Source organism: Loxodonta africana, chromosome 18 (genome assembly GCF_030014295.1).
Source record: "Loxodonta africana isolate mLoxAfr1 chromosome 18, mLoxAfr1.hap2, whole genome shotgun sequence".
Lineage (NCBI taxonomy): Eukaryota > Metazoa > Chordata > Mammalia > Proboscidea > Elephantidae > Loxodonta > Loxodonta africana.
In genome coordinates this window covers 28,421,374-28,449,210 of record NC_087359.1, presented here as the reverse complement: position 1 = coordinate 28,449,210, position 27,837 = coordinate 28,421,374, and the positions used below count along the sequence as shown (strand labels likewise).

Below are 27,837 nucleotides of genomic sequence, written 5' to 3'. Positions count from 1 at the left end.
AGAATTTTAAGAGCAGCTAGGGATAAATGACAAGTCATCTACAAAGGAGAGTCAGTAAGACTAAGCTCTGCTACTCAGTAGAAACCATGCAGGCAAGAAGGCAATGGGATGACATATATACAGCCTTGAAGAAAAAAATTGCCAGCCAAGAATTATATATCCAACAAAGCTGTCTCTCAAATATGATGGTGAAATTAGGGCATTACCAGACAAAACAGAAGTTAAATAAATTTGTAAAAACCAAACCAAAATTACAAGAAATACTAAAGAGATGAAAGCAAGGAAGGAAGAAAGAAAAAAAGAAAGACTGAAGAGAGTCCTCCAGTTAGAGAATCAGTTGTTACCCAAGACCAGAACACAGGACTGAACAACCAGGTATCAACTCAGACAGGGAAGTCACAAAAATAAAGCTAGAACACTGAAAATAGCGAAACAGAGACATCAATATGTAAAAGAAAACAACATTAAAACAGAATGCTTTTCTGATCATCCTCCCTCTCCTGAATGGGGTGTCTCACTCAAATGTGCCTCAAGCCATCTTTTGCATTTGGGGACTTAATCACTATACTGCCATTTAGACAAGACTTTATTACTTTAAAGTGCCAAGGACTTATTTTGTATTTTCAATCCTCCTGTGTTGGTGAAATAAGCAGTAGCATCCTTATTTAGAGATAGGGAAGAAAAAGTTCAGAGACTAAATGATTAGGCAAATGGGGGACAAATCACATCTCTGGGCAGCAGTTTCTTTTCTTTACCTGTAAAACGAGGAGATTGAACTGCATATCCCATTGAAACAACAACAAAGCATTGATCATTCCGGACCTGCTCAAAGTTGGGAAAAAATTGGTAAGCTGTATCAGTTTCATACCTTAGATACGAGCTCTAGTATAAACTCATCCTAGATCATTGTGGGAAATAACGTCTGGAGCCCCCCCAGGCAACCGGGAAGGATCGAGCACGGTGTCCCTTCTCCACCTGGGAACGAGTACAGTGCGGCGGCGGAACAGACTTTGCCGGCCGTGGGGACGTGTTTTTGGAACGGACCCGGGAAAGGAAGTATGCTGCACCGCCGAGGGGCCCCGCCCCAGGCTGCCGCGGGACGGTGAAGGGGCGACTGCGGTCCACCTGTCCCCGGCAAACCTGAGCCTTCGGGCCTCCGGTGACTGGCCGAGGCGGCCGTGGACTCCGGGCCCGCGGGCAGGACAGGCTGCCCTTGGCCTCTGTTATTTGCAGGCTGCAGCCCAGGGTCTTCCCCGATGGCGGTCTGGGCTGCCGCCAGCCTGGGCAGGGCTGCTGTCCGCTTCATGCGGGCGCGAGGCCCCAGGGCCCCGGCGGCTTTTCCGCGGCTTCCCCCGCCCTGCCAGCCCGAGCGCCGGGGCAGCTGCCCAGCTCCCGGCAGGACGCTGCACCTCACTGCGGCGGCCCTCGCCGGGCACAACAAGTGGTCCAAAGTCCGGCATGTCAAGGGCCCCAAGGACGCCGAAAGGAGCCGCATCTTTTCCAGGCTGTCGCTGAGCATCCGCCTGGCGATTAAAGGTGAGAGCCTAACAGCCACCCACTTCAGGTGGGTACTGGTCACCGCTACCCTCTCCGTGCCTTCTCTGTGCCCCAGGCCATGCCCCAGGGTTCACCCAGTTAAACCAAAACCAAACCCACTGCCGTCGAGTCGATTCCGACTCATAGCGACCCTATAGAACAGAGTGGAACTGCCCCATATGGTTTCCAAGGAGCGGCTGATGGATTCGAACTGCTGACCTTTTGGTTAGCAGTCCACAACTCTTAACCACTGCATCCCCAAGGCTCTTTCTCACCCATTACCTAGTCGTTATTCCCTTTTCTTTCCCCAGTGCCCATCAATGTCCACCTCATAAACCCTCAAAACAGCTACCTACATGGGCTGTACCCATTCACCCTTTCAAGACTAACCATCTGCCAGCTTTCAGAGAGGAAACTGCTTTTAGAAAGATAAGATGGTAAATGTGACTTCATCCCAGTCTGTAGCTAGATATTTCATAGAAACAGACCTTAGGAGTAAGGTCAGATGTGTACCTCTCCTGAAAAGGTTACCCAAACCCTCTGCAGCCACCTCTGGTAGCATATAGGTGGGGCCAGGGACATTGAGTAAAGCTGTTACTTGCCTAGACCCTAGTTTGGTTCATTAGGGCTTCCTGGGACACACACCCTTAAAAGATAAGTTTGGTTCTATGTCTTTTCTCAGTTGTGTAATCACCCTAAAAAAGAGGTTTTTTTTTTTTGCTTGTTTGTTTGTTTGAGTTTGCGTTTAGTGTCAGACACCTGTATGAGTGGAGGAAAAGTCCTGTAAAAAGCATGGACTTTGGAATGAGGAAGATTTCATTTCTGTCGTTAACAGTATGACCTTGAGAACGTGGCTTAACCTTGCTGAGTTTCAGTGTCTTTATCTGTAAAACAGGGATAATGCCCACCTTCAGGTAGTTTCTGGCACATAATAGACATTCACTAAGTGTTCATTTACCCCTAAAACTTTTCACTTGGTTTCTTCTATTTAAATTCTTGATATTGAGTTTGACCAACACTATTGTGTGTTTATTCTGTGCCAGGCACTGGTAATACAAAGATGATGAGACAAAGCCCTACCTCAGAGACAGTGAGCATGATTAGAATGTCGTGTGAGCATTTCAGTAATTATACACAAAGTAGTGGAGTCAGAGCAGGGAGTATTAATAAGTCAAGGAGACATTGGTACCATCTACATCCCTTCCCTCTTCATCTGACAGCGAAGTGTTGCTTGCTGAAACCTAACGGAAAGATACGCATCCTTTAAAGTAAAGGAGAAACTTCCAAAATACTATCCTGCATAAACACTGGATACAACTTTCTAAACTAACTGACAGATAAGTGGTGTGGCAACCTGCCACTGTTTTGACTGGGGCGTTAGGTAAAACCAAAAACCCAAACCAAACCCATTGCCATCGAGTCCATTTTGACTCATGGCGACCCTATAGGACAGTGGAACTGCCCTATACGGTTGCCAAAGCTGTAACCTTTATGAAACCACACTGCCACATCTTTCTCCTGTGGAGTGGCTAGTAGTTTTGACCCACTGACATTTCAGTTAGTAGCTGAGTGCTTAACTATTGCACCACCACCGTGCCTTGGGGGGATGTGGGATTAAGAAAAGGGACATTATTGTTGTTAGATGCTGTCGAGTCAGTTCTGACTCAAAACAACCCCGTATAAAACAGAATGAAACACTGCCCAGTCCTGTGCCATCCTCACAATCGTTGCTATGATTGAGCCCATTGTTGCAGCCACTGTGTCACTCCATCTCATTGAAGGTCTTCCTCTTTTTTCACTGACCCTCTACTTAACCAAGCATGATGTCCTTCTCCAGGGACTGATCCCTCTTGATTGCATGTCCAAAGTACCTGAGGTGAAGTCTCGCCATTCTCACTTCTAAGGAACATTCTGGCTGCACTTCTTCCAGGACAGATTTGTTCATTATTCTGGCAGTCCATGGCACATTCGATATTTTTTGCCAATACCATAATTCAAAGGCATTAATCCTTCTTCAGTCTTCCGTATTTGTTGTCCAGCTTTCACATGCATATGATGCGATTGAAAATACCATGGTTTGGGTCAGGTGCACCTTAGTCTTCAAGATGACATCTTTGCTCTTCAACACTTTGAAGAGGTCCTTTGCAGCAGATTTGCCCGGTGCAATGTGTCTTTTGATTTCCTGGCTGCTGCTTCCATAGGTGTTGATTGTGGACCCAAGTAAAATGAAATCCTTGACAACTTCTGTCTTTTCTCTGTTTATCATGATGATGTTTATCGGTCCAGTTGTGAGAATTTTTGTTTTCTTTATGTTGAGGTGCAATCCATACTGAAGGCTATGGTCTTTGATCTTCATTGGTAAGTACTTCAAGTCCTCTTCACTTTCAGCAAGCAAGTCTGTGTCATCTGCTTAATGCAGGGTGTTAATGAGTCTTCCTCCAATCCTGATGCTGCATTCTTCTTCATATAGTCTAGCTTCTCGGATTATTTGCTCAGCATGCAGATTGAATGGGTATAGTGAAAAGATATAACCCTGATGCACACCTTTCCAGATTTTAAACCATGCAGTATCCCCTTGTTCTGTTTGAACTACTGCCTCTTGGTCTATGTATAGGTTCCTCATGAGCACAATTAAGTGTTCTGGAATTCCCGTTCTTTGCAGTGTTATCTATAATTTGTTACACCCACACAGTCAAATACCTTTGTGTAGTCAGTAAAATACAGGTAGACATCTTTCTGGTAGTCTCTGCTTTCAGCTAAGATCCATCTGACATCAACAATGATAACCCCGGTTCCACCTTCTCTTCTTCTGAATCCAGCAGAAATTTCTGGCAGTTCTCTGTTGATGTACTGCTACAGCCATGTTTGAATAATCTCCAGCAAAATTTTAATTGCATATAACATTAATGATATTGTTTGATAATTTCTGCATTCTGTTGAATCAGAGCACAAATATGGATCTCTTCCAGTCGGTTGGTTAGGTAGCTGTGTTCCAAATTTCTTGGCATAGACGAGTGAGCATTTCCAACATTGCATCCATTTGTTGAAATATCTCAATTGGTAATTTGTCAATTCCTGGATCGTTGTTTTTCACCAGAGATTTCAGTGCAGCTTGGAATTCTTCCTTTAGTACCATCGGTTCTTGATTATACACTACCCCTGAGATGGTTGAATGTCGACCAGTTCTTTCTGGTACAGTGACTCTGTGTATTCTTTCCATCTTCTTTTGATGCTTCCTGTATCGCTCAGTATTTTGCCCATAGAATCCTTCACTATTGCAACTTGAGGCTTGAATTTTTCCTTCAGTTCTTTCAGCTTGAGAAATGACGAGTGTGTTCTTCTCTTTGGGTTTTCTAGGTCCAGGCCTTCTCACATTTCATTATAACACTTTGTCTTCTTGAGCCACCCTTTGAAATCTTCTGTTCAGCTCTTCTACGTCGTCATTTCTTCCATTTGTATTAGCTATTCTGTGTTCAGAAGCAAGTTTCAGAGTCTCTTCTGATATGCATTTTGGTGTTTTCTTTCTTTCCTGTCTTATGACCTTTTGCTTTCTTCTACAACTCTTCTGGTCTTTGGTCATTAGTGTTCAGTGCGTCCTATCTGTTCTTGAGATGCTCTCTAAATTCGGGTGGGATATACTCAAGGTGGTACTTTGGCTCTTGTAGACTTGTTTTAATTTTCTTTAACTTCAACTTGAACATGCTTATAAGCAATTGATGGTCTGTTCTGCAGTCGGCCCATAGCCTTGTTCTAACTGATGATATTTAGCTTCTTCTGTCGTCTCTTTGCACAGATATAGTCGATTTGATTCTTTTGTATTCCATCCAGCGAGGTCCACGTGTATAGTCACTGTTTGTGTTTTTTAAAAAAGGTGTTTGCAATGAGTACGTTGTTGGTCTTGCAAAATTCTATATTGCTGAACAATGTGTGTATAAATATTTGTATGAGAAACTAACAAAGTGTAAACTTTCACTTAAAGCATGTCATGGATTGAATTATGTCCCCCCCAAAATGTGTGTATCAATTTAGCCAGGCCATGATTCCTGATATTGTGTGATTTTCCTATATGTTGTAAATCCTGCCTCTATGATGTTAACGAGGGAGGTTGGAAGGCAGTTGTGTAAGTGAGGCAGGAGTCAATCTACAAGATTGGATTGTGTCTTGAGGCCATCTCTTGAGATACAAAAGAAAGAAGCAAGCAGAGAGACAGAGACTTCATACCACCAAGAAACCAGTACCAGGAGCAGAGTGTATCCTTTGGACCCAGGGTCCCCGCGCCTGAGAAGCTCTTCGACTGGGGGAAAATTGAGGACAAGGACCTTTGTCCAGAGCTGACTGAGACGGAAAGCCTTCGCCTGGAGCCAACGCCCTGAATTTGGACTTTTAGCCTACTTTACTGTGAGGAAATAAATTTTTCTTTGTTAAAGCCATCCACTTGCGATATTTCTGTTATAACAGCACTAGATAGCTAAGACAAAGCACAATTAAAAAAAAAAACAAAACTATATTGCTATCTCCAGCATTGTTTCTGTCACCAAGGCCATATTTTCCAACTACCAATCCTTGTTCTTTTTGCAACTTTTGCTTTCCAATCACCAGTACTTATCAATGCATCCTGATTGCATGTTTGATCAATTTCAGACTGCAGAAGTTGGTAAAAATCATCAGTTTCCTCATCTCTGGCATTAATGGTTGGTGGGTAAATTTGAATAATAGTTGTATTAACTAGTCTTTCTTGTAGGTGTATGGATATTTTCCTTTCAGTGACAGCATTGTACATCAGTATAGATCTTGAAATATTCTTTTTGATGATGAATGCGATGCCATTCCTCTTCAATTTGTATTCCTGGCATAGTAGACCCTATGATTGTCCAACTCAAAATGGCCAATACCAGTCCATTTCAGCTCACTAATGCCTAGTGTGTCAATCTTTATGCGTTCCATTTCATTTTTGATGACTTCTGATTTTCCTAGATTCATACTTTGTACATTCCATGTTCCTATTATTAATGGATTTTTTTTCTCATTTTGAGTTGTGCCACATCAGCAAATGAATGTCCCAAAAGCTTTACTCCATTCACATCATTAAGGTCAACTGTCCTTTGAGGAGGCAGCTTTTCCCCAGTCATATTTCGAGTGCCTTCTCACCTGAGGGGCTCATCTTACGGCACTGTTCTGCTGCTGTTCCCAAAGTTTTCACGCCAGTCTTTTTAGAAATAGATTGTTTTTATTTTTTCAGATCCTTCACCCTAGTCTTAGTCAAGAAGCTCAGCTAAAACCTGTGCACCAGGGATGACCCTGCTCTTTTTTTAATTACTGGTGGCGTAGCTTCCAGCATCACAGCAACATGCAAGCGACACAGTACGATGAATGGACAGACAAGTGATGGGGAAAGGAACTGACAATCCCTTAATTATTTCAAGCTGTAATGAGATATTTTCACCTACTCTTTTCTCCTTATCTCAGAGGGAGGTCCCAACCCTGAGGTCAACAGCAACCTGGCCAACATCTTAGAGGTGTGTCGCAGCAAGCACATGCCCAAGTCAACGATTGAGGCATCGCTGAAAATGGAGGTGTGTCATTTTTAGTTCGACGTTCTTGTTATTGATCACAGTCCCCACAGGGTCCCTGTCTGGAAGGCTACCAAACACTCCTTTAATTATCAAAAGATTTGCAATGAGGTTGACACCTTCAACCCAGAGGCTCTGGGGGCTCTATGTCCTTGGCCATTGGTTGCAGGAGCACAGTCAGGAATAGGATGGATGAACAGTGTCCCGAGCCATCAGCCTTGGGACTGCTCAGCCCATTTGTGAGGAGATGGGTAGAAGAAAGGGCACAGTATGGGGAAAGCCCTGATACTAGGTTGAGGAATGATTTGTTTTTCATTTCTAGATGTGTATGCCTGAAGGAGAAAAGACAATAGAAAAAGAAAGGGTCCAGGTGATAGGGATGGTGGGAGGGACAAGGATGCAGAATCCTGGTGTAGGAATTGCCTTCAAACCCAGATGATAGGACACTTCTGGGACAAGTAGGAAGAGTCTGAGGAAGCAGTCATCTTAACAGTTAATGGTTACTGAGCGCTTACTCTGGGCCAAGCACTTGGATAAGAATTGTATGTATATTATTGAATCTGTAAAACAATTTTAAGTTGAAACTGAGGCACAGAAAGGTAAGGTGATTTGTCCAGGGTTACATAGAAAATGACAGACTTGAAACCAGACAGAGTCCAGAGCTTATGCCCTAACCAGCATGTGCAGATAAGGTGATGGAGACAGAAAGAAGGTCATCCCTTGCCTGGTGGCCCTTTATTTCCTTTGTGATAGAGGAAGGGAGACATCATCAATTGAGAGTTCCTGGGAAGACAGCAGAGCAGGGTGGTTGGAGAGAGTGGTGAAGATCTAGATGCAGGGACAAGGGATGAGGAGAAGGCATGGAGGATCCAAACGAGGTTGGTCACCAGACTTTTTGATTGTTAATTTGAATTTTGTGACCATGCTATTTTTAGCAGCATTTATGATAAGGCCCAGGTGTGTGATTTTTCCCACAGCAGTACTCAGCAGCCCCGGGGTAGAAGCAAAGCAGATAGATGAACAGATGGAGGCAGAGCTGAGACTTCATAGGTGGGTTTCCTGCAGAAGGAGGTGTAGGAGGGGGAGTCTTGGTGAGGGTGACTGAGGGTAGATGTGGCATTCAGCTGGTTAGGAGAGAAAGCAAAGCTGGGAGCCTGATTAGTTGTTCAGGGACCAGGGGAACATTCACTTCCAAGTAGGAGGTTGTACTTGCAATGACCTCAAAAGTTGGTCCCAAGGGCCTCCTTTCAGAGGGTGGGGACAAAAATAAAGACTTGAAAGCCGAGGCATTAAGCCAGCCATTGAGGGAGTCAACTTTGTGGTACCTGCAGTTAAGGACTGGCATGCTAGAGGGAATCAGGAAATGGGAAGATGTGTTTGTGTTGTTTATTGCAGAGAACCAAGGACATTTATTTGCTTTATGGGGGTCGAGGCCCTGGTGGCTCTTCTCTGCTCATTGAGGTGTTATCTAACAGTGGCTCCAAGTGCCTTTCGGACATCAGACGTATCCTGAACAAGAATGGGTATGTGAATGTGTAGGGGAGGTATGGGGGGGGCGGGGGATGAAGCCTATAGGCTCTAATTCTGTGCAAAGGAAGCACTGTTGCTTCCTAATGGTGTTTCCATTTTTAAGCACACTTAATCCTTAACAGAATCCAAATGGTATAATTTAATTTCTCTGATGGGTTCTAGACTAGGAAGGATACAGAAGACTTGTTCATCTGGTATAGAAGGGGATCTTTGTCCTGTTATCCCATCTGTAGCCATATCATGTCCAGGTGTTAAAATATGCCACTGGGACTAGAGTCTTAATGGCACAAGGAAATCCTGAGCAAAGTCTTTGCATCCTCCAAACTCCAATCAGGGCAGAAAATAGAGAATAGGGATATTCATGGACTAGCCTCTTGCCCAAAAGTAACTTTGTCTTCTCCAGGAAGAAAGCAGCTCCATATCTGTGCATCCTCCAGAGGCTGGGTGGGACAGAGACAGGGTTAGAATGTTGTGCTTGGTGGAGGAGTGTCTAAAGGCCCATTTCCTTTCCTGTCAGAGGAATGATGGCAGAAGGAGCTCGTCACTCCTTTGACAAAAAGGGAGTGGTCGTGGTTGGCGTGGAAGACAGAGAGAAGAAAGCTGTGAACCTAGAGCGCGCCCTGGAGCTGGCAATCGAAGCAGGAGCTGAGGATGTTATAGAAACTGAAGACGAAGAGGAAAAAAACATTTTTAAAGTGAGTACAAAGCCTATGTGTTTGGCAGGTTCCAAGAGGGCCTTACTAGACACGTGAAGGCATGCTTCTCTCGATTTCCTTCTTCCTGCACCCTAGGTACACGTCAGACAAAAAGCTCACACACTGCACAGACATTTATTAAGCGAATATCGGGTAAGGCCTACTCTGCTGAGATTGATGAGAAGGATTCAGAAAATTGAAAAAGATGTCCTGCCAGTTAAGAGCTTAAACTCAGTAATCTATTACAGTAGCTTCTTTCAGACTTGTTACCTCCTGGCTCCTCACCTGCTGATCTCCCTTTATTTCCAGTTTATTTGTGATGCCTCTTCACTGCATCAAGTGAGGAAGAAGCTGGACTCCCTGGGCTTGTGTTCTGTGTCCTGTATGCTAGAGTTCATCCCCAACATCAAGGTGCAGCTGGCTGACCATGACCTGGAGCGGGCCGCCCATCTCATCCAGGCTCTTGGCAGCCACGAGGACGTGATCCAAGTCTACGACAACATTGAGTAACCTGGCTGTATGTGCTCCAGGCTCCTTCCTAGGCAAATGGCAGCCCATCATGGAGCAAGGGCTTCCGCAGTGCCTCTGAGACTGCAGCAGTAGAGCAGCCTTACAGGTTAGGAGGCATAAGGCCGGGATCTGCGGCCCTGAGGGCAAAGGACTCTCCACACGTCCATGGGGCCTCATTGTCAGATCTGCTGGTGACTCAGCCCTTCTGGATGAGCCTCCCTGCCCTCATGCAGGGTGGTGCCAGCTGGTCAGGCTCTGATTGCGGGAGGTTGACCCTTACAGGGATGAGCTTGTGGATGCCCTGCGGGCCCGTGTACTGGAAACTGCTCTTAAAGAATAAGTGATTGTTAATGATTGCTGCATTACTGTTATATGGCCCTTGGGTTTTTCTGGGTTTGTTTCCAGCTATTGAGACCCTCTTGACTTCCTTTCAAGTTTATAGGCTTAATCCTACAATTTCAATCCTGAGACTCTTGTTTATTTTTTTTTGATTGGCCATAGAAATGTAGCTCTTTTCAGGTACTCTGTGGTTTAATGCTGCTCTAATGGCCTAAACCTGCCATTCATACGTGCAGTAATATTTTTTAAACACTTACTATGTACACCTACCAGGAACTGTAGTTACCTAGAGCACAAGCTGTTCAACTGGTGCCCTGTCTTAGATGCTGCCCCAAGACATAGGACCTCAGAGGAAAGAAAGACCCAGGACTGCCCTTCTCTGGGCCTGTTACAGGACAGTGTGAGCTTCCTTGTTTTCTTTGTGTGGCCACTGTGCCCTTCCTCACCAGAGAGCTTTATGTGCCAACCCAGTAGGAAATCAAGGGCCAACGATGAGGGACTCTCTGGGCCCTGCTTTGCTGGGGCCCCTGTGTGTTCTGAGATTGGTCAGAGTGAGCCTTTTAGCAGGTTGGGCTGTTCTCAGGAAGGGCTACTTGAAGCTAGGTTTGAATGATCCTTGGCCCCCAGGATGCTCAACCCTAGCTCATTTTCATCCCTGATGCCACATGACAGGCACTGGGAACTGGAGAGGAAATAAGAACAGAGGGAAGGGCAAAGGGCTGAGTCAGAAGCCTGGCCAGGAGGGAAATAGGGCCCTTGGTGCCTTTTGCTCCTAATAGTCACTTCTGGATTAAGAGAAGCCAGAAGCACTAAACATCTGTGCCAGAGACCATCTGGCATGTCAGGCTAGAGGCATCAGGGGCTTTTTGATCCCTGTCATTCACCTACTTATAAGTTGTTGGAGCCATTTCTGAGCTCAGGGTAATTTTCCTGAAGGAGCCTCAGGTAAGTGAGCATGGAAAGGAACTAAAACCAAATTGGCTGCAAATAACAACTTTAGCTCTGAAAAAAAAAAAGATTATTAATTCCACAGGGACTTAACAGCTGGAGAGCGAGGACTAGGGTAAAACCAGTGAAATAATCATGATCATGCCCTATACTCCTATACTACATTTCATAATCATAGTACTGCCTGGGATTTCTTGTAGCTGATGACTCATCCAAATATCCCAATTAAAAATTACCTGTAGTCTTCAGCAATAGCCTATCTTTAATACAGGCCAACTTAAAGTTGCTTAAAGCAGTAATATATGCTGCTTCATAATTTATAAGATACTTTCATATGTTATTTGATTTGATTTTCACAACAAACATATTAACTAGGCAGGCTGAGTGTTTTCTGCACAAATGACCTCATACCAAGCAAATGAGAACAGGTCTAATACTGCATCTTATACTGATAAACTTTGGTTTATAAAATGGCTGTTTTGAAAGGGTTGAATATAAATTAATTCGACGAAATCAGATAATTTAACCTGTACTAAGGTTTTTTTTTTTTTTTTTTAAGGGAGCTTGCTCTGGAAAGGAACTTGGTTGCTTGTGTGATAGTCCTCCTCTGTGATGCAGTTAACAAGCTCGGCTGATAACTGAAAGGTTGATGGTTTGGAGGTTCAAGTCCACCCAGATGTGCCTTGGAAGAAAAGCCTATGGATCTGCTTTTGAAAGGTCACAGCCTTGAAAACCCTGTGGAGCATAGTTCTACTGTGACTCACATGGGGTCACCATGAGTTGGAATCAACTCTAGGGCAACTGGTTTAGTCTGATAGGATTTGTTAATATGGACTCTCATGTAACCAGTTTTCTTACAATCAAGGCATGCTTGCAGTACTGCATAGTGGGGCTCCTGTGATGATGGCTCTGCACTGACCCCTGGTGGTGGCCTGCAGTCTTTTATGGGAAAGGTGAAAATAAAACCTTACATGAGCCTGCCTGTTCTGTTGCCTCTAGATCTGGTAAGGAGAACCTTAGCTACACAGGTTTTAAAGAATGGCTATATCCATATGATGGGGTATTACACTGCCACTAAAAATTATTTTTCAAAGAATATTTCAGACCAGAGGAAATGTTTACAATATAATGTTAAGTGGAAAAAAGGTACAAAACTGTATGTATCCAAACCAAACAAACTCGTTGCCCTCGAGTTGATGCTAACTCATAGCGACCCTATAGGACAGAGCAGAACTGCCCCCTAGGGTTTCCAAGGAGTTGCTGGTGGATTTGAACTGCCCACCTTTTTGTTAGCAGCCAAGTTCTTAACTATTGTGCCACCAGGGCTCTGAGATACACATATATAACATTATATATACGACTTTTTAAAAAAGACTCAAAGGAAATGTATCAAAATATCAAAACTGATTATCTGTGGATGGTAATGTTATGACTGAGTTTTATTTTCTATAATCATATACTTTTATCAGGGAAAAAAATTTTTTTTAATAGCCGTGTTATTGCCCAACTAGGGAGACAGCAGCTGAGCGCTTGGCAGTTAGGCTCACGTTAAAGTCAGAGGAATGAGGTCACTATGGGGTTGACTTTGCCTTATCTTTGGTCACTGTCTTAGCAACACAAGTCTCAAGGTCTGGGGCTCACTTTCAGGCATCCTTTCGGTGGAATGGCGGTATCTGTGACAGGCTCTGTCCACAGCTTTGACTCTTACTAGAAGCACTGGCGTGGTGTGTAGCCACCATCCCTCGGCCACAGCCCCGGCTGAATGGAACAGGGACAGTGGGGGCTCTGCCTCCATCCAGCTGTGGAAATTATTACTTTCCCCCCCCGCCCCAAAACTTAAAGCAGTCAGTAAAGCTTCAAACTCTAAGCATCCCCTGTGCTTAGAAAGTACTGTGATAGATCCCATGTTAGTCTTCGCTGAAATCACTATATTCCATGCCCAGCCAGTGAATAGGATAGCAGTTTTTATTTTTTCTTCTTTTTAATCTTTTTTTTTTTCTGGTCTATGCCAAACAGGTAACATTTGTTGATAGTTTTTAAAAAAAGTCAAACCTTAAGGAGATATATAACAAATTGAAGTCCCACCTGATCCTATCTCACAAGAAATAACCACTGTTAACAACCTACCCTATATTTTTCTCATTCTGTTCTCTGGAACCAATCTGCTAAGGAACAAATTCTGGCTCTGCCAATGACTACCAACCTTGGACAAGAATTTAACTTCTCTGTACCTGTTTCCTCATCTGTTAAATGGGGGTATTAATCCTACCTATTTCATAGGGTTGTTTTGAGAAATAAGTTAATAAATGTTAAACACTTAAAATAGTGCCCAGTAACAGCAAGTGTTCAATAAATGTTGGCCTTTTCCCCGTTAAATATGAATGAAATTTTTTTCTTAAATATGATCACTGTATACATTTCTGCTTTATAATCTAGTTTTTTTTTCGGTGTTGTTGTTTTGTTTTTACTGCACAATATATCCTAGACACCTTTTGGTACCAGTACAGAGAAGTCCACTTCATTCTTTTCAGCAGCTACATAGTATTTTATTATATTGATGTATCATAATTTATTGAATTAGCCTCTTATCAATGGACATTTGGATTGGTTTGGATTGTCTGTCTTACAAAAGACGCTGCAGTGAACATTCCCCCCCCCCTTTTTTTTTTGTTGTGCTTTAAGTGAAAGTTTACAAATGAAGTCAGTCTGTCATACAAAAACTTACATACACCTTGCTATGTATTCCTAGCTGCTCTCCCGCTAATGAGACAGCACACTCCTCTCCACCCTGTATTCCCGTGTCCATTCAACCAGCTCCTGTCCCCCTCTGCCTTCTCATCTCACCTCCAGACAGGAGCTGCTCACATAGTCTCATGTGTCTACTTGAGCCAAGAAGCCTTTAAGATAAATTTATAGAAGTGGAATTTCAAAATGAAAAGGCGGTTTTTTGTTTGTTTGTTTAGAAGTAAATGTTGATAATTTATAAGACATTATGGTTGCAAAATTCTTCAATGAGGTGTACATTATCCCTTGACAACTCAGGTAAACTAACCAGCTAAACTGATAATGTGAATATGTTCTACTTTACCTCTGAATTAGAATTTTTCTTATCAAATCAGGTAATAGGTTTGTTGGTTTATTTTTTATACCAAATCCATTGAGCTATCTCTAAGAGAATTTATTCATTTGTATGCACTGCCCCCTGTGGTGTCCAAATGTCCCCATGTTGTTGAGGGGGAAAAAAGTTGCAAAGTGTGCAGCCTGGTGTGTGTTTGGGTCACCTGATGGAACTGGTACTCCCTGAGGCCCTGAGTCCTGGGGCAGGTCATGATTCTTGGGGTTAGATGGGCTCAGGTGCTTAACCAGGGCATCTACTCAGTACAAACCAAGGGGAAGGCCTTGAGAAGGGCATAGCCCAGCTGAGAGGCTTCACACAGGAGAATGAATTGTGGGGAGAAAGTGACATAGAAAGAGAAGATAAAATAGCTAGAAGGGCTCATTACATTCAATACCGAAAAATTACATTCAAGTGCTAACATCCCCATTTGAGGTTCCCTTATTCAACAAATATTTGTGTATTTTTTGAATGTACTATGCAGGGAGCCCTGGTGGCACAATGGTTAAGTGCTCAGCTGCTAACCAAAATGTTGACGGTTTGAACCCAATAGCAGCTCCATGGAAGAAAAGACCTGGCGATCAGCTCGCATGAAGATTTCAGCCTAAGAAACCTTATGGGGCAGTTCTACTCTCCCTACAGGGTTGCTGTGATTCTCAATCCAGTGGATGGCACACAACAACAACATGCAAGATGCTAGGCACACTAATTTGAGTCAGATACAGCTTCTGCCTTTAAGCTTACTTTCTTAAAGGCAATTACAATAGAGGAGAACAAGTGCTTTACTGAGGAAAGTACTAGGTGCTTGAGAGCACATCAGAGGACATTAACCCAGGTTTGAGTTGCCGGGAAAGCTTTCTGAAGGGAATGATGTTTAAACTTAGCTCTTCCCTGACAGAATGGGCTGGGGGGAAGGAGTGGAAGAGGAGAAAGTTCCAAACAGGAAATAGCACATCCAGAGGTGTAGAGGCAAGAGAGGCATATTTGAGGAATTGCCTGTGGTTCAGAATGAATGGAGCAAAGAATTTGAATGATGCGGTCAGTGGAAGTAGGAAATGGAAAGACTTGTGGCTGGAAAAGAAGGAATGGACTGAGTCCTGAAGGGCCTTCTTAGCTACAGTCACATATTTGACTTTATCCTTAGGGCAATGGGAAACTATACAGTTTTTGAGTGGGGTATGACAGGATTAGGTGTCAGATTCCAAGTAAGAAGTTTTGGTGGTTTGAACTAGGATGGTGGAGCTAGGGACAGGGAAGCGTGGACAGATAGGAGACATGGTCAAGATTGACTGTGGAGGAACATCAATAGAGAGGAAGTGTTCTCTGATAACTCAAAGGTATCCAACTTGGGGAACTGGATGGACAGAGGAAATCTAGAACTATAGAGGAAAACGATGTTTGGGTTTGAATGTTGTAAAAATGGTGCAGTGGAGGCATCTGATCTCCTCTAACTTCGTAAGGGGGAAGGATAATCAAGATCAACAACCCAAGGCTGACTCCTACGAGGCAGAGTTCACACATGCCTCCTCTCTCCACCATTTTTACCAATTCTGACACCAACTGTGCCTCCCATGACACTGTCTACTTCTGTGCTGGGTTTGATAATCATTATAATGGCCACACAGAACTAACAGACAATACTCATGATTATGGCGTTTATTAAGGAAGTGACAGGTTACAGTTCAGGTTCAGGAATGCTCAGGACATAGTTCTTCCATCAGGACAGCCTCTTCTTAGCCGTGCCGCAGGCATACCTCTCTCTGGCCCCTTGGCCTCTGCCCTACTCAAACAAGCATTACAAAGCTCTTTTAGCTCTGCTGATAAGCGCCCAGAGGCCTCCCACTCCGCCAGTAAGCCCCTGCCAGAAGGCACTCAGCTCTAGCTCAATGGATCGGCAAACCTAGCTCCCTTCACCAAGTGCCCGGAGACACCCTACTTTGCCAGCAAGCCTCCTGCCCAAAGGCACTCAGCTTTCTCTCTTCATGGGCTGGGAAGCCCACCACGCTGTCACCTGCTGGTCTCTCCTGTTGCTGTTTCTCTGCTACCACTTCTCACAGTCTTCAGTGTTTCAGCTCTCTCTCTGTCTCCAGGTACCAGGAGCTTCTCAGTGCAGGGATCCTTAGTTCAAAGTATGTGCTCCACTCTTGGCCCTTCTTCCTTGATGGTGGTGAGATCCTTTCCTTATCTCTGGAATGGCTCATTCTTAAGCCTAGCGGGATGGCAAAACTGACCAATCCCCTTAGCGGGCCACAATTATTTTATTTGCACCGTCCCACCCAATTGCTTTGGTGGGAGTTACAAGACCATGGTGAGAAAGGCCACACAAAAGCAAGCCATCGCACCACAGACATGTAGAATTTGAGGTGCTTGTGGGATACTATCCCAAGAGGTGATGCCTCTGAAGCACAGAACAAAGACCCAAATTAGACATGTAGTTCAGATTCAGGAGTCCTCAGCACATAGGATTACTGAAACATGGCTGGGTAAGGGATAGACAATGGAAACAAGACTCACAAAGAAGGCAGTGGCTGGAAAGGTAGAAGGAAAGCCATAAGGCTCTTCAGCTACAGACTTAGGTAGTTGTATTGCAGTTCTGGAATAATTCATTCATTTATTCAACGTGTTTCAGTGGAGCATCTGTTCTATGGAAGGTATTATTCTAAGTGCTGATGATACAGCAATGACTAGGACGTTGCCGTTCCTATGCAGTTGATGTTTGTTCTAATTGGAATAAAGACAAACAAGTAACCAAATACATAATTTCAGATACTATGAATGAAAATAAGAGAGAATATGGGGATACAGAATGATGGAGGGGAGAGAGGCTATTTTGGATGGGGTAGTTAGGAAAGACTTCTCTTAAGATTTGACGTGTGAGCAGAGACTTGAATAAAGTACAGAATGAGTCATGGGAACACCTTGGGGAAGAGCATTCCAGGCAGAGGAAACAGCAAGTACAAAGGCCCTGAGGTGAAAAAAAGCTTGGTAGTTTCAAAGAATAATGAGGTCACTGCGGCTGGAGGACAATGATTGAGGGAGAGAGTGGTAGGAACGATGTCAGAGAGGATGGCTAGGGCCAGCTTCTGTTGGGCCTGGTGGGCTATGACAGAGGGTTTGGGTTTTAGTCTAAGTATGATGGGAAGCTATTGGAGGGTTGACAGTAGGAGATTAACATGATTTTTTTTTTATTGTGCTTTAAGTGTAAGTTTACAAATCAAGTCAGTTTCTCATACAAAAACTTATATACACCTTGCTATATACTCCTAGTTGCTTTCCCCCTGATGAGACAGCACATTCCTTCCCTCTACCCTGTGTTTCTGTGTTCATTCAGCCAGCTTCTGTCCCCCTCGGCCTTCACATCTCCCCTCTAGACAGGAGCTGCCCGGGTAGTCTCATGTGTCTACTTTATCCAAGAAGCCCACTTCTCACCAGTATTATTTTCTATCTTATAGTCCAGTCCAATCCCTGTCTGCAGAGTTGGCTTCGAGAATGGTTCCTGTCTTGGGCTAACAGAAGGTCTGGGGACCACGACCTCTGGGGCCGCTCTGGTCTCAGTCAGACCATTAAGTCTGTTCTTTTTACGAGAATTTGGGGTCTGCATCCCACGCTCTCCTGCTCCTTCAGGGATTCTCTGTTGTGCTTCCCTGTCATGGCAGTCATCGGTTGTAGCTGGGCACCATCTAGTTCTTATGGTCTCAGGCTGATGCAGTCTTTGTAGTCTGACTCTTGGGCTCATACTTACCTTGTGTCTTTGGTATTTTTCATTCTCCTTTGCTCCAGGTGGGTTGAGACAAATTGTTGCACCTTAGATGGCTGCTTGCTAGCATTTAAGACTCCAGATGCCACTCTCCAAAATGGGATTGAGAATGTTTTCTTAATAGTTTTTATCATTCCAATTGACCTAGATGTCCCCTGAAACCACGGTCCCCAAACCCCCGCCCCTGCTACTCTGGCCTTCGAAGTGTTCAATTTATTCAGGAAACTTCTTTATTTTTGGTATAGTCCAGTTGTGCTAACCTCTCCTGTATTGTGTGTTGTCCATCCTTTTACCTAAATTAGTTCCTGTCTGCTATCTAATTAGTAAATCCCCACTCTACCTCCCCCCTCTCATAACCATCAAAGAATATTTTCTTCTCCGCTTAAACTATTTCTTGAGTTCTTATAATAGTGGTCTCATACAATATTTGTCGTTTTGCAACTAATTTCACTCAGCATAATGCCTTCCAGGTTCCTCCATGTTATGACATGTTTCACAGATTCATCATAGTTCTTTATCGATGCATAGTATTCCACTGTGTGAATATACCATAATTTATTTATCCATTGATGGGCACCTTGGTTGCTTCCATCATTTTGCTATTGTAAACAGTGCTGCAGTGAACATGGGCATGCATATATCTGTTCGTGTAAAGGCTCTTATTTCTCTAAGATATATTCCAAGGAGTGGGATTGCTGGCTCTTACGGTAGTTCTATTTCTAGCTCTTTATGGAAGCACCAAATCAATTTCCAAAGTGGTTGTACTATTTTACATTCCCAGTAGCTGTGTATAAGTGTTCCAGTCTCTCCACAACCTCTCCAACATTTATTATTTTGTTTTTTGGATTAATGCCAGCCTTGTTGGAGTGAGATGAAATCTCATTGTAGTTTTGATTTGCATTTCCCTTATGGCTAATGATCGTGAGCATTTCCTCATGTATCTGTTAGCTACCTGAATGTCTTCTTTAGTGAAGTGCCTGTTCATATTCTTTGCCCATTTTTTAATTGGGTTGTCTTTTTGTTGCTGAGTTTTCGCAGTAACATGTAGATTTTAGAGATCAGGCATTGACTGGAAATATCATAGCTAAGAACTTTTTTCCCAGTCTGTAGGTAATCTTTTTACTCTTTTGGTGAAGTCTTTGGGTGAGCATAGGTGTTTAACTGTTAGGAACTCCCAGTTATCTAATTCCTTTTTTGCTGCTTTTGCAGTTCTAGTAATGTTTTGTACACTGTTTATGCTATGTATTAGGGCTCCTAGTGTTGTTCCTATTTTTTTCTTCCATGAACTTTATCATTTTAGATTTTATATTTAGGTGAGAGTAACATAATCTTAATTACATTTTACAAGGATCACTTTGGCTGCTGTGTGAGAATCATTTGTTGGACGGCCAAAGAGGAGACAGGGAGACCAGTTAAGAGGCTACACAGTCATCCAGGAGAGAGACAATGACAGGTTGGGCTAGGGTGGTGATGGTAGAGTGAGAAGTGGTTGGATTTGGGATGTGTTTAGAAACTAGAGCTGAAAAGTTCTGTTGAATGATTGGATATATGAGGTATTAGGGAAAGAGAAGGGAGCCCTGGTGGTACAATGGTTAAGCACTTGACTGCTCACAGAAAGGTTAGCAGTTCAAACCCACCAGTGGCTCCACAGGAGAAATGCCCAGTGATCTGCTTCTGTAAAGATTACAGCTTAGGAAGCTCTGTGGGGCAGTTCTACAATGTCACATAGTGTCACTGTGAGTCAGAATCAACTCTACAGCACACCACAGCCACAACAGGGAAAGAGAAGAATCAAGGAAGACTCCTCCTAAGCCTGTAGTTTAACAATTGGGAAATAGAGAAGCAGATTTTTTATGGTTTTGTGTGTGTGTGTTTTGGGGGGGGGGGGAACCAAGAGTTCTGTGTTGAACATGTTAAATTGGAGATGAGTATAAGACATTCCAAGAGAAGCTGCCAAATAAGTCTTGGAGTGGCTACTAGATTACCACTGGCATAAATGTCTGTCATTTTTTTATATTTATCTTGCAAGTCAATAAATTTAAGGGTCTGATCTGGGCCTGGGCTTGCAGATTGTGACCTCTAGCATTGGCCTAGTGCACACATTCTCAGTGAGGACTATGTCATCCCGCAACAGGGTGAAGACTGATTTTAAGGGATGAAAAAATCTTACATATTTCAATGGGGTGTAGCTCTCTAAAAGCTCATCCCTACCTGACAAAATCTTACTCTTTAGTATTTATCTTGTTAAAAAGAATTTAAATTTAATTAAGTAACTTTAATTTTTTTTTTTTTTCTTTAGCAGGGGAGGTGATAATGAAGGTTGAGAAACATTGGCCTAATGCAAGAACATGGTCTTTGGGAGTCAGACCTGGTATGAATCCTGGCTTCACTGTGACCTTAGCCATGTTACTTGATTGCTGAGCTTCACTTTCATCATGTAAATGCCAATATTATTACTTGCCTCAGAGTTATTAGAAGCATTGAATGAGATGAAATGCCTGGCATATAGTAAATGACTGACACATATTTATTTTCTCTCCCTTTTACTCTATCTCCCCTTCCCAGATAAGAGAGATTATTATAGGTAAGGAACTACAATAGTAGGCATCGAATCAAGTGGGAAGATGACAGACATAAAATCTTGTTGGGGGGAAAAAAATTAACAAGACAAGGTGACTGAGTATGTGTGTGAAGAGAGGGGACCAAGATAATTCTAAGGGAATTGACACTCAAGGTAAAGCCACCACTACAGGTTCTTAGCTGACAGCTGAAAATGGCACCTGGGCATGATTATTCTGGCATCTGATTCAGATTACATTGGAACTGGGACCAGAAGAAGGGAGCCATATTGACTGTGATTATGAAATGTTGAATGAGGGATTGGGGAAAATTATGGTCACTCTCTATTTTGAAATATCATGCAGCCAGTACAATTGTTTTGGAACAATATTTAGTGACATGGAAGAACACACTATAATAAAATGTAAGCAGACTATGAAACCATTTTTGTCAAATGCTGTATATCTAGGTAGGAAATCTATTTTTAAAATTATCTTTTTAAAAAAATAGTTTATTTACTTAAAAATTTTTTTCTACAAAGACCTTGTGTTGCTTTTGTGACCAGGAAAAAATAGTTATTTTCCGAAAGACCCTCTGGCTTTGCCACTTACTGGTTGCACCCTGGCCAGCAGCTTGGACTCACAGATTTCCAAGCACCCACATTCCTGCACTATCCCAGCCTCTCGGGCTTGAGAAACGTAGGCTGGAGGGTGTGGTCCTGGAGGTATGAGATCCAGGAAAAGGGGGACAGTGGCGAGGTCGCCCCTGCCTCCGGGCAAGAGCTACGTCTGGATCGGAAGACAAACCAGGGGATGGGGTGGCAAGGGTAGCCACAGAGCCAGAAGCCTCCCCAGTTATTACGCGCCGGGTGCTAGGCACAGGGAGGGGCGGGGCGCCGGCCTCGGGAAGCGTCAGGGCCGCGGCGGCCGCGGAGGACCTGGAGGGCATGAGGCCCGAGGGCCCCTTCAGCCTCCTTCCCCTAGCTCCAGCCCCAAAGTAGCCGGTGGGGAACCGCGCCAGCCCGCGCGCCCGCCGACAGGTCAGTGACTGACGGGATGTGGGAATGTGGGCGGAGCCTCACGCTCGAGCCGTGATTGGAGCAACCAACACCTCCCGGAGACTGGGAGAGGGATGCGAAGAGGCGGGTGCTCCGAGCCTTCTATGTGATTGGTTGGCAGAGGAAGGAGTCGGGCGCTGTCTCGATGATTGACGGAGGGAGACGGTCCTAGGAAACCGCCTTGGCTTCGCCCATTGGCATCCTGCGAGAGTAGGCGGGACTGGCTCATCGTGTGGTGCTGATGATTAGCTGGCGGTTGAGAGTGAGGGTGTTGGGAGGGAGCCCCGAGAGGCAGGGGCGGAGCAGAGGACTTCCTCCTAGTTATTGGGCGGTGAAGTGAGTGGGGGCGGTGCGAAGGTCCAGCGGCTGCCTGGGATTGGCGAGCGCTGGGGTGAGTGACAGACAGGGGGCGAGCTGCGCGACCAGCGGTTTGTTTTTCGGAGCGTTCCTGAGGTGGAGAACGGTGGCCCGACTGAGCGACTGCGGGACTGAGGGACTTGCGGCCAGGCGGGCCGAGCGCCGCCGCCGAGGCCGGGCTGGGTCGAGCCGAGGAGCGCCGGGGATGTAGCGGGCCGCCCTGCCCATGCCACAGCGCCCGGCCGCGGGCGGAGCCGGAGCCGGAGCCTGGGGAGGCGGCGGGGGCCCCGAGCGCAGCCCGCGCCCCCCGCGCGGAGCCAGGCCCGCTGCCGTCCCCGCCGCCCGGGCCCCCGGCATGCAGCCCCGGCTGCGGAGGTGACACTCCTGGGTCCGAGCCGCCTCCGCCATCGCCACCATGGGTGAGTGTCGCCACCGCCCCGGCCTGTGCCCGCGCTGCTCCGCGTCGCCCCGCCCCGCCCGACCCGGGGGGAGGAGGACCCTGGGCCGCCGCCTGACAGGCATGGACCGCCCGCCCGGCCCCGGCTGCCGCCCGCCGGCCGCCCGCCCGCCTGCCCGCTCGCTCGCTCGCTCGCGGGTCGGCGGCCCGGGCGGGGGTTCTGGCGCCCCAACCCGCCGGGGCGGCCCGGCCGGCCGAGCCCACTTGGCAGCTCTCCTTCCGGGCCGCGCGGCGGGCGCATCCCGGGGAAGGGCGGCGGGGAGCCCGGGCTCGGGCTCGGTGGGGCAGGCAGCCCGCGCTGGCCCGGGCGAGCCGGAGCGCGAGCCCGAGGGTGGGGGAGCGAGATCGCAGTGTGGGCCCGGGCTGGAGGCTGGTGCAGGCCCAGCTGCTGTTGTGTCTTTTCCTTGATTTGCTTTTTTTTCCTGCCTGTGTCATTTCCTTCCCTTTGCTCACACAGGCCGGCCTGTGAGCGCTCCCGGGGCTTGCTCTGGAGCCCTGTGCGCGCCCCAGCGCAGGGGGAGGGCGTGTGGGGAGACAGGCTGGGAGGCGATCGCAGCGCGAATCCCTGCTATCAGCGGCGCTGTTGAGAAATGCGTGCAGCACGCAGATTGCTGGAGGTTAGGCACTGGTCGAGTGCTGCCAGTTATAACTCATATCCTACTTTTTGAAAAATCCAGTTTCAGTGTTTTACACCCGTTATTTTTATCTTGCCATATCACTGAAGTTATGTAACTTTTGAAACATTGGCTGCACAAAAGAATCTCCATGAAGGTATTTCCTTTTTATCTATACTTGCAAGTTCTGCTGTGAAGATGGAATCTAAGAAAAGTTTTTACTGTCTTCCACACGTAACATTTGAACTGAATTGTATTTCATGTCCTTTCTGGTAACTTAACAAATGACTATTGGACTAGATTAAGAAGCAAGCAATACTTTAGATGTACTTCGCTTCTTGTTGGGACGGCTGTTGTGATGCTGTTGCCTACAAAAGAAGTCACAAGTTATTAAAAATATTTGGTATTGCCCTAAGTAATAGAGGGGTCAACTTCAGTGAAATGATCGTTTGCAAAGCTGTTCATTGCTTCTGTGAAGTGTCCCTTTTGAAGAGGGAACATTCATGTTGGCTTTGCCTCCTAGCAAGGTCGAGTCATTTTTATAGGAGGTTAAGTGTATGCTCTGTCACACTGGCCAGATAGTCTTTTGTGGGCCATCTCTGCAGTGGCTCTGAATGAGTTGCCTTGTTCTATTTCATACTGCCCCTCGTACAGTATGGGAAGGGTTTGTTCATTTGCTGGGCTTACTGTTTCCTTCCCATGCTTTATTTCAGAAATGCCTACTTTTCTGGGGCAAGTTCTCCTTCGAGGCCTTCTACCCCCAGAAAAACAAAGCCCATTGCCATGGAGTCGATTCCAACTCATATCGACCCTATAAGACAGAGTAGAACTGTCCCATAGGGTTTTAAGGAGCGGCTGGTGGATTTGAACTGCCAACCCTTTGGTTAGCAGCAGATCTCTTAACCACTGTGCCCCCAGGGCTCCTCTCCTATGAGAATAGGCATAAAAGGAACTCACTAAGGCCTGGTATTTAAATAAATAATTCACCAAATATTTATCTATTATTTACTATAAATGGGGCACAGGAATTCTTGTCTCTTCTACAGACCACAGCATTTATCCACAACATTTATCTTGCATTATGGAATTTGGTGATTGAACTAAATCTTTGAAATGATTTGGGAACTTACACATGGGGTCTTCATGAGTCGGAATCGACTCGATGGCAACTGATGACAACATTGTGAAATAGGTACTAGTAAGTTGTTTTCCTCTCTGTCCGGTGGAGGCAGCCTGTTTTTGATGTTATGTGTGAAATACTCGAGGGTGTGCAGACCTCCCACTCCCCACTTACTGACTGCTAAACCAGTTAGAGAGCCCAGAATGTGTTGGCTACATTTCATGGCCTAACATGAAAAAAGATGTGAGCCTGTTTTCGCATTTCAAGATGTTTTCAGAAAGTTTAAATGTATGAGTATATGAAAAGTCGATAATGGGGATGAAAGGAACTATATAGTAGAATCTCCATCCCTAAAGAAAAAAAGGATTAGGAACTCAGTGTCTTCACATTCATTCACTCCCCATGTCAGTTTTACATGAAGAAACTGAAACAGTGAGAGGGGAATCAACTTGCCAGGTGAGTGCAGTCCATTAGGCAAGCTGGGTTAAGAATCACTGTCCTGGCTTCCTTCAGCACTTTGCCCCTTTTCTCCTCTTTCTTTTTTGTAGATGTCCTTGATGCATGATTGCAGCTAATATTGAATTCTCCCAGATACCTGGCTCCGTTTAATTTGCTTTATTACGGACTCAGCAAGGATATATGTATACATACACACACACATAAATAATATTAAATATACACACTCTTAAATACTATCTCCGTTTTGGTCATGTAAATGATAGAACTTCAAATTCCCGGGTTGGCTTGCTTTAGTTGCTAACTCTATGTTCTTGTTAGTCACGTAGCTCTAAATAAACTCAAGGAGTTGATGAAAAAGAAACATAGACTTTGTGATATTTTAGTTACATTTGTTCAACTTCAGCCTAGTGAGGAAAGGACTAAAACTAGTAATTCTGAGTCCCTGCGCTGCAGGTTCTTTGGTTAACAGTCATATTTTCCTGAGCTGTTCTAAGCCCTAAACTCAAGCCTGTTTGACAACTTGGATTTGTAATGAAAACAGATCAGATTTTATGTTGGCAGTTAGTCCCAGTAAATTTCTAGTGGAAACTACGCTTATCCCTGTAAATAATGGGAAATATTCTCTTTTTGTCTATGTGGCTATTAAAAAAAAATTAGGATTGGCTGGTCATTTCTTCTTGGTCACACTAGAATTCTCTCCCAGCTTTAGTAGTTATAGGGGTGAAGGCTGTTAATACCACTGGAGACTAATTCACTAGTGTTTGTTTGGACTTTGTAGGTATGCAGTCTGAAACTTAGTGAGAATTGTTACTGAAAAAATGTAACAATTTGGAAGTGTTACAGGAAACTTGACTATGGTGAACTGAGTACAGGATTAAGGAGGTCTGGTTCTAGTTTAATACCTTGGTTTTAAGTAAGAATCATTGTGACCAGCAGATGCCTTGCATCTCTAGGGCTCCAGTGATGTTGGGAGTTGCTTTAGACTAGTCTCAATTCAGTGTGTCTAGAATTTGAAGTTGGCCTGTGTAGACTCAGTAGTTAGTAACTGTTTTTATTGAAACTTGGACTACAATTTAATGAATCAGCATAGCCATGTCATGACTAGATTTCTGATATTTTAAAAATGGCAGGTGGATTTTAAAACAGAATTTTAGGCATTTGTAAAAAATAAATATCTATCCAACTGAGCATTACTTAGGGGAATATATAGAGGATAAGAAGCAGTTTTCCTGGTCCTGTCTATGTAAGCTATTCATTGAGTCTCTACCCATTTATCAGGTTCTTCATATGTGCCTCCTATGTGCTAGGCAAAGTGTTTGGCCCTGTACTTACCTTATCCTGTCCTCCAGAAGTTAAAGTTAGGTAAGGTGAACCAAAAACATGAAAACACGTGCAATGAGGTCTTGTAGGTACTTTGTCAAAAGCGTGTAAAGGGGCACAGCGGGGAGAGATCAGTTCTGTAGTTTTGGGGTTGACATACATAATCCTATTGTCTCCAGTCCTTTAGGTTAATTTTGTAAATGTTAAAATATAGTGGTAATGTATATTGATTCTTATGAGGAAGCAGTGACTTATTTTGTAAAAAATATATATATATTTTTAAATTTTGAGCCATCAATTACTATTGAATGCCTATTGTATCCTAGAAACAGGAACTATTTAAAAAATAGACTGCAGAATTTGACTTTGAGACCTAGAAAAGGTTCAACCGTGTCCTCAAAGGAGAAAAGTTTCTTGTGAGTTGAGCATCAGGCATTTATCGTTTGGTCAGACTTGCTCTAAAATGATGTTTACACGGGTATGGACAGGGTGGAGGCAGTGGAAGTGTGTAAAATGTTGTGAAGAGAAAGGTATTAAAACCTGACTCAGGTACACTCTGAAGCACAGGATATCCTGAGTGAGCGGCTCAGCCGATCTGGCAGAACTGGGTAGAGAATTGGCAAGAGAAAGAAATAACATCGTTACTTAGTGAAAACCTTTGTGGATTTGTATATGTGGAAAAGAGTGTCTGACGTAGTAAACGGACATCACGCAAGACAACTATGTTTATTGGAGGACATGGTGCTTCTGGAAGCTGTTTTGGGTTTTTAGCCAAGGGAATTCATAAATGGGAAGTGCTGTAGACCCTGCTTTTAGAAAGAAGTAATAGCTCAGTCTGGAAGAGTGACTTCCTCCTGGAGCTAAAGAGTGGAGGGAGTTGCCTGGCAGCCCCCATACCATAAGTCAGGGTATCAGGGGAAGAAAAAATACTTGCTGCTGAATAATTATGGATCGCTGTCTGCTTAAAACTCCCTTAGAGCTTCTACTTTTTAAGCCTGAACCCTAATCTTTGTTTCATAGCTCTTTTCTATTTTCTGTGAATACTCCTCCCCTAGATTCTTAACCTCTGAATCTCAAGAATTCTTTCTCTTTGTGCATCTTCCCAGTTCTGATTAGTATGGCAGCCCACCCTCATACTCAGGAAATCTTTTTGAGGCTATAGCACACAACTTACCCTGCCTCACCTTGTTCACATGTAAAGCTTACAATTGAATTGCTGATTTCCACTACTTCCAATTTTCTTTTAATTAAAAAAAAAAAAGAAAGATCTCCAGCTTCTTAATTCTCTTTAAAATTTTGTTTTTACCTCTACCTCTCTATTGGATCTGCCAGCCTACCCCTGCAGCTGCCCTTCTTTGGTCTGGGCTTCTGTGGTGTCACTCTTTTGTTTTTTTCCAATCCTTTTAAAGGCTCCTTTGCTGGCTTCCCTTCTCCTCACTGTACTTGATTAGGCTAACTCACTAAGGATCAATCCCTGACCCTCTTTTCTTCCCCCTTTCTCCCTTACTTACTCCTTATGTCCTTTCTCCTTCTCCAGTTTTTTATTTAAACTCTCATGGATCACAATGTCTGATCTGCAGCCAATCCTGGGGATGGCACAGGACTAGGGCAGCATTTTGTTGCCTTGTGTGTGGGGTCACCATGAGTCTGGAGCCAACTCCTTGGCCGCTAACAACACCAAAAGTGTAACTGGAACAGCTTGCTTTTCTGAAAGAATCATTACTCTGTTAATGTATCTTGTAAGATCATCTGTATAACTCTTGCTGCTCACAGTTTAAAAAGATATATTTTTATACATTTGTGTTTGTGTATTCTGGTTTGTATATTGCCTGATTCAGTCTATGTATATATCTCATGTTTTTGTTCTTTTATTCCTAGAGTTTGAATACCCTCA

General features: G+C 44.4%; 2 protein-coding genes across 15 annotated transcripts in view; both read left to right on the top strand.

The window, feature by feature from the left end:
• Positions 1-1,077: 1,077 nt before the first annotated feature.
• LOC100668464 (translational activator of cytochrome c oxidase 1) lies at positions 1,078-20,998 on the top strand. 8 transcript variants are annotated; one of them, XM_064270943.1, is made up of 8 exons: positions 1,078-1,536; positions 7,003-7,109; positions 8,502-8,629; positions 9,154-9,331; positions 9,428-9,947; positions 11,688-12,132; positions 20,300-20,437; positions 20,566-20,998. In XM_064270943.1, exons 1-5 carry the CDS (start codon positions 1,257-1,259, stop codon positions 9,839-9,841), a joined length of 1,107 nt encoding a protein of 368 aa, XP_064127013.1. In that variant the 5' UTR covers positions 1,078-1,256; the 3' UTR covers positions 9,842-9,947; positions 11,688-12,132; positions 20,300-20,437; positions 20,566-20,998. The 8 variants fall into 8 exon arrangements, with proteins under 8 accessions (XP_064127013.1, XP_064127014.1, XP_064127012.1 ...); XM_064270944.1 differs by having other exon boundaries at positions 11,688-11,845; positions 20,300-20,998; XM_064270942.1 differs by having other exon boundaries at positions 20,300-20,998.
• Positions 20,999-22,269: 1,271 nt separating this feature from the next.
• Positions 22,270-27,837, top strand: part of MAP3K3 (mitogen-activated protein kinase kinase kinase 3) — a 60,577-nt gene continuing 55,009 nt past the window's right edge. For 4 of the 7 annotated variants that reach the window (XM_010594560.3, XM_010594559.3, XM_010594557.3 and 1 more), the window contains exon 1: positions 22,271-22,392. In XM_010594560.3, coding sequence (XP_010592862.2) covers positions 22,389-22,392 — 4 coding nt within the window. In that variant the 5' untranslated portion in view covers positions 22,271-22,388. Of the gene's footprint in view, positions 22,393-22,831; positions 23,202-23,229; positions 24,621-27,837 lie in introns of those variants that run through there. The other 3 variants (XM_064270940.1, XM_010594558.3, XM_064270938.1) reach the window with 3 other exon arrangements.